We start from the raw sequence: 6,803 nt of genomic DNA on the forward strand, positions 1-6,803 counted from the left end.
CCCTCTGGGTGAAAAACTTCCCCGCAGTCTCTAACCCAAACCTGCCCTGTCTCAGTCTAAAACCATCCCCTCACCCGACTGAGGGACGGAAGAACTTGAAGGGCTTCAAGGGCAGGGGGTCGCGCAGGCGCAGTCGGGTTCCCCCGCGGAGCGTTGTGGGAGGGAACGACGGAGGGCGCCATCTTGGCGGTACTGCGCCGCGAGCTGGGGGGAGCGGCGGTCGGCGCGGAGGCGGTCCCGGCGGCCTGTCCGGTGGGTGGATGCCGTGAGGGACGGCGCCTGGGGTCCCGGGGCGCTCCGATCACCGAGGGCGCGGGGTTCCTGCCGCGAGTCGGCCGCGCGTTGCCGCTCCTCGGCAGCCCGGACCTCTCGGAGCAGTAGCGCGGCCGTCGCCCGTAGGCCTCCTCGCGCCGCCGGGCCGCCTCTCGCCCTTCTGTCCACGGGCCCTCCCGTCACCCTGCTCCGGGGGAAGCCGGTCTCGCTCCCTACGGGGCCGGCTCCTAGACGCGGCCGCGCGGCTTCCTGCTCGGCCCGTTCTCCTCGGCCGCCATCCCACGGCCTTGAGCTGCGGCCTGTTGGCGGGCGGGACCCGTTTCCCTTCCGGGCAGACGCTGTGATGGCTGCGGCCGGAGCCGGCGGCGCTCACCCGTAGCTGGCTTCCGTGACGGGAAACCAGTGTGCGACAGCCCGTTGCCAGTGCTCGAGCCCGTTTGTAAGACGGTTGGAATACCAAATCATCATCACCCCGCCAGCTGTTTGACAGTTCTCATACATACCATGTTTTACAGTTGTGACATTTTCGTGAGCGTGCCTTCTGGTTTGCACATTCACTGCCTGCAAGCTATTGCAATCTCACTACATTGCAACAAGAACGCTAGTCAAATTCAGGCTTAGTTCCATAAAGCGTTCACTTTTTTTTTTTTTTCCTTTTAAGTGAAGTGTTACTTTGGTGAGGCTTCAATGGCATTTCAGATTTGCTGAGTGCAGACGTATAGATGTAGTACTGCTTTATAGCTAACCCAGTCAAGTGCAGAATTTCTTAAAGCACTGTGTGGTGGCATGAGGTTGTCAGTCTGTTCATGATGTAAATCCTTCTTCTCTGAAGTCCTTGCTCAGGTTATGAATTGGCACTTGCATCCTGAAAGTCACTGTATTCATTCATTCAAACAGTTGGATGGCTTGTCTACAGGTCCTGCTGCTGATTGCTTAGTGTGCAGTCAGTAAATGTGTTATCAGATCTTGCTTTTCTGTTCAAGGACTAATTGAAGTGTCTGGTTTTAACCAGTGAAGGTTGTATGTTGTATCCATGGTGCATCATAGAGATCTTGCCATTTGTCATCGAAGAAGTTCTGAGGAGATCTGTTCTGAATGCTGTTTAAGGATTGGGATGAAATTCAGAAATACTACAGATTAAATACATCGGCAAGTAGCAGGGCAGCGGATTTGACTTTTCAAGACATGAAGGCCCTACAAAGAAAATCCTGCCCTTGAATTTCTCCTTGCTTCTGGCATTGCTTTCGCATCTGTTGAGAAGATAGATTAAAGTGGGTCCAGCTGGGATGGAGTTAACTTTCTTCATAGCAGCTGATACGGTGCAGTGTTCCGGATTGTTGGCTGAACAGTGTTGACGGCGCCAGTGTTTTGGCTTTCCCTACACAGCCCTTGCACAAGGTCAGGGCTTTCTTTTTCCCATTCAGCTATTCCAGCTTGTAGACGGGGAGCGGCCAGAGGTTTTGAGGGCACACAGCCAAGGCAGCTGACCCAGGGTAACTAAAGAAATGTTTCATACTGTATAGCATTCTGCTCAGCAGCACAAACTGAGGTTGAGAAAGATTTTTGTTATGTGGATTTTTTTGGTGGGAAAAGGGAGGCAGGATACCTTTTTGGCTTCTAAGGTGGCTGTTGTTCTGAGGCAGATCCTCATGTAGAAGTTGGTGAATGACTTCCTTTGTTTTGCTTTTTTTTTCCCTTCCTTTAATCTTTCCTTATTAAGCTGCCTTTATCTCAACCGAGAGTTTTCTTTCATCCATTCTTATTTTCTTCCCTGTCATGCCGATGGGGATATGGAGTGAACAATCAACTGCGTGGCTGCTGGCTGGAGTCATTTCACCTCTAAAATGCAGAGAGCTGATAATCTTCCGTGCAAGTATTAAACAGGCATTTGTTTGTGGTTAGTTGTGTTTATAAAGTGCTGATATGGAAGTGACCAGAATGTGTTAGTTACAGAATTTGGTCTTTGCTGTTGCTTTTCTGGGTTTTGGTGAAATGAGAGTTACTGTGATCAATAGCTAAGTTGACATAGGATCTAATGCTTTATACTTGTTACTGAACAGCGTTTTTTGGCAGGGGATACTTGCAAATGCTTGTTAACAGGGCCTCGGGTTCTTGTTCTTTTTAAAAGGATGTAGTTTTGTGCTCTGGAAGCTTATCTTTGTTGTCAGAGTATTGCACTGTGTGTTGTGTGTTATTAGATGATAACGTTGACAATTTGGATGTGATCAAGTCAGTGTATTAAGTGATTTTGAAGGGCAGTTAGTATTTAGGGAGGACTCCAAATTCTGCTTTGTGAATTGAGAAGCTTGTTGAAGTTTCTTCTCGCTGCATATGTTTGCCCTTTTGATTGTCTTCACGGTATGTGAGGTGCTGGACTGGTGAGTAGCATACTCTTGTGAACTCTGAAAGCAGGTGGATTGCAGAAGAATGGACGCATACTATAATCGTGAGATGGACTTACGCATCTTTCAAGATCTCAAAGAATTGAGGGTTGTCTCCGACGTACAGTCGGTCTATTTGATTTCAGCGGTTGGGTATGACACGGTTGATGACCAATACCTCATCGTGTTTTCATCATTTGCAGAAGTCGACTTAACTTTTGAATTTCCTTTGCTTTGGAAACACAAAGATGTAATGAACATGGAAGGAGGCCTTCATTTTATCACAGATTGTGGTTTCATTACATGCCTGGCTTTAATATTAGCCGCTGCTATGGAAGCTGCAGCAATGTAGCAAAGTTTGTATACCGAAGTACAGATATCAGCCATTAATTATGTTTCATTTTCTTTCCACAGTTAAGTTGATTTTACAGAATTTATCAGGTCTTCCAAGCAGAAACAGGTAAGCTGCCAAAAGCTTAACACTTCTCACTGAGTATTGTGACAAGATCGTACACGGCAGTGTATTCGCACAGACATGTGGCTGGGAACTAGGATATGCTCTCCTGAGTGCATGTGGCTGCTGCAGTTAATACTCTGACTACATGAAAGGGACAACATTTCTGAACGCTGAGAAAAACACGTGATTGAACAGAACTGATCACTGGTTAGAGCAACTTGTCAAAGCAGTAAAGTCCTCACTGCTGTTGAATTACTTCATTTCCCAGTGTCGCAGTTACCCTTTTTCTTTTCTCCTTTTTTCATCTAGTATTTTTAGTGTTTATGTTCACAGATGTCCTGTTCAGAAGGAAACAGGAATTTTTGTTCCTTAGGGCTGGTCTGACATCTCTGGCATACAGCAGCTGTGCCGTGAAAGACTGTAGGCGTTCTTCAGGTATCATGGATGGAGAGGATAACTGAGGTGGATTTGGTTGCCCTTAGGATAGGGAATGCTGATAGACTTGTGCAGGTGGAGTAGCTAATTGTTTTTGACTAATCAACTTTCAGTGAATCTTGCTTTAATCCTATTCTTGTGAACTTGTGAGGGTGTTTTTTTAATTTATTTTGCTATCTTTTCTCTTGATCGAGACGAGGACAGTCATTTAAAAAGGCTCTAGTTTAAGTGTTAAGATACTGTAATAGCTGAGTACTAAAGACGTGCTATCATGTGTACCTTTTTGTCTGCAGGTGATTTTTGCTGTGGGTTGAGCTCAGCATGGCTGTAGTCATCCGTTTGCAGGGGCTTCCTGTTGTTGCGGGTCCTGCAGATATCCGTCGTTTCTTCTTGGGATTGAATATTCCCGATGGAGGTGTGCATATTATTGGAGGAGAAATTGGGGAGGCTTTTATTATATTTGCAACAGATGAAGATGCACGGCGTGCCATGAGCTGTTCAGGAGGGTTTATCAAGGACGCACGCATAGAGCTCTTTCTCAGCAGCAAGGCAGAAATGCAGAATACCATAGAAATGAGCCGGAAGCGATTTGACCGTGGGGGACGAGAAGCTATGCCTGGGTCTAGACGAACAGGTCCTAACGGTTCTGGTGGATCAGGTGTTGGAGATGTTCCACATTTAGGTGCAGCATTTACAAAAGGAATAAATAAACCTGGTTATGGTCCACCAAATCATCCAGAGGCTGGCTTCCACACCAATGGCACAAGACAAGGTGATGTAGGTATGCCTAAATCAGGCTATCAGTCAAGAAAGGATTCTCACGCATTTAACCCAGATGATCTTTACTTATTTCTACGTGGTATACCTTACTCTGCAACGGAAGATGCAGTACGCGATTTCCTTTCTGGGATACGTGTGGATGGAGTGATCCTGATAAAGCATCGTAATGGTTTAAACAATGGTAATTGCTTGGTAAAATTTGCTACGCCTGGTGATGCCTTAGAAGGACTTAAACGGCACAGACAGTATATGGGTCAGAGGTTTATAGAAATAAGTCCAACTACAGAGGAACGGTGGATTGAATATGGTGGGAGGGTGGACATACCAAATGAAATGGATCACTTTTTATGCAAAGAACATTCTCCAAGAAGTTCAGGCTACATGCATGCAAGGAAACATTCTCATTCAAGATCACCAAGGAGACAAAGAACGCGTTCTCGGTCACCTTCTGGCCAGGAATATTACATACACTTAAGGAATCTGTCAACTAACGTGGAGAAGAGAGATCTGAGAGAATTTTTCCCTGATCTGGATATAAGCAACAAACAAATAAAGATCTTATCGGAAAAGCATCAGAGGAGGACTAGAGATGCTTTTGTGATGTTAAGGAACGAGAGAGATTATCAGGCTGCTTTGGAATGTCATAGAAAGGTTCTTCTCAATCGTTCTGTTTACATTTTTCCAATTTCGAGAAAGTCAATGCTGAAAATGCTCGATTCTTATGAGAGGAAAAGATCACAGGAAAGAGGTCATCCTGGGCAGGCCATAACAGAAAAAAGTTATCGGGAAGGTCATTCTGGCCTGAAGACGTGTGCTTATGTAAGGAATTTTCCATTTGATGTGACCAAAGTAGAAGTGCGAAGGTTTTTTGAGAGGTTTGATATTGATGAAGATGATATTTACTTGCTCTATGATGAAAAAGGAGTTGGGCTGGGAGAAGCGTTAGTGAAGTTTAAATCTGAAGAACAAGCCATGAAAGCAGAAAATTTAAATCATCAAAGGTATCTGGGAACAGAGGTATTACTAAGACTTATATCCGAAGAGCAGATGCAAAAGTTTGGTGTAACTACTCCTTTCTCTACGCCCAGTGAAATGCAGGGTCATTCACATGCCTATAACAGAGGTGAGCTGTCCCGTCCGGTCGGCTCACCTGGACCGCCACAAGGGCCACCCATGCACTCATTTGGTCCCCCTGGGAACTTCAGGCATCCGTCTGAATTCAGGCACCCCCCTGAGAATTTCATGGGCCCTCCTAAGGATTTTAGAGGTCCACCACCCCTCATGGATTTTGGTGGTGACGGCAAACCTTTTGGCAGAATGGAGTTTGGGAATAATAAAATGGGAAATTTTCCTGAAGGAAGATTTATGCCGGACCCGAATTTCAGTGGTGGTTCTGACCGTATTGTTCCTATCCGCTTGAAAAACTTACCTTTTAAAGCAACTCCTAATGAGATTCTGGATTTTTTCTATGGCTACAGAGTTATACCAGAGTCAGTTTCTGTACAGTACAATGAACAAGGATTACCTTCAGGTGATGCCATCGTCGCTATGACAAACTATGAGGAAGCTATGACTGCTATTAATGAATTGAACGATAGGCCAATTGGTCCACGGAAAGTTAAGTTGAGTTTGCTGTAAAAGGAAGTAAGGATTCTCTAGGATAAAACTTTATAGATTTGACAGTATTGACGGTTACATTAGAAATTACATTTCTAATTACTAGAAGATGCAGAAGAAATAGTTTCCGACAACGGTTGTAAATAGTACCCAGTTCGGTTATGTTCCTGGTTGAAATATCTGTATTGTTAAGATATTGAGAAATATATAGTGCCTACTTCTTACAACAGAGAAGAGCTTCAAAGTTCTGGAGGACGTTCAGTATCTTACGTCGAGGTATAAAAGCATGGAGTTTTAATGCTTTTCTTTTTAAAGAAAAAGAAAAATAATTGTTTTATTTTTTATTTTTTAGTTTGCTTCAATTCCTTGTTCCCTGACTTCGCATCAAATAGGATTGTAAGTGTTGGTTGACTGACCATGCACAGTTCAAACAGAAAAACTTTAGTGCTACCTGCGTTAGTAATAACAGTTCTTATTGAGGTTAGCTTAATAAAACTAAAACGTGACTGGGTTTTTTTATTTTTGGTCTGTTTGGTTTTTTGGTTTTTGTTTTTTTTTTTTTTTTTTTTTTTTGGTATAAGCTGTTCGGTTTTATGTGGTTGCAGGCATCACTTTTAGAAGAAAAAAAGATCTTCCTGTTCACTTTAGCTGGCTTTGCTGGCTTTTCAACTTTTTTTTAAATAAAAAAGAAATTGCTATGAAGTGTCTGTCCTATTTGAAAGTTGCACCGTTACTGATCTCAGCTGTGTCTCAGCATATGTGGACCTTAGCGAGAATGATGCTGGCTGTGGGAATTTCTGTGGGAAGACTGATCAGTTACAGTTTGCCAATGTAGCAATGAATAAATAGCTTATAAAGAC

The 6,803-nt window shown here is 44.2% G+C and overlaps 1 protein-coding gene across 1 annotated transcript; it reads left to right on the top strand.

Annotated features, from left to right (window-relative positions):
* The first annotated feature begins 135 nt into the window (after window positions 1–135).
* Window positions 136–5,979, top strand: RBM12B (RNA binding motif protein 12B). Its single transcript, XM_072328450.1, has 3 exons — window positions 136–252; window positions 3,069–3,114; window positions 3,840–5,979. Exon 3 carries the CDS (start codon window positions 3,868–3,870, stop codon window positions 5,962–5,964), a length of 2,097 nt encoding a protein of 698 aa, XP_072184551.1. The 5' UTR covers window positions 136–252; window positions 3,069–3,114; window positions 3,840–3,867; the 3' UTR covers window positions 5,965–5,979.
* Window positions 5,980–6,803: the final 824 nt, after the last annotated feature.

This window comes from Excalfactoria chinensis, chromosome 2 (genome assembly GCF_039878825.1).
Source record: "Excalfactoria chinensis isolate bCotChi1 chromosome 2, bCotChi1.hap2, whole genome shotgun sequence".
In the NCBI taxonomy this organism is placed as follows: domain Eukaryota; kingdom Metazoa; phylum Chordata; class Aves; order Galliformes; family Phasianidae; genus Excalfactoria; species Excalfactoria chinensis.

Bases quoted from the DNA above. Each gene is read 5' to 3' on its own strand.
- RBM12B (XM_072328450.1), top strand. From the start codon at position 3,868: ATGGCTGTAGTCATCCGTTTGCAGGGGCTTCCTGTTGTTGCGGGTCCT.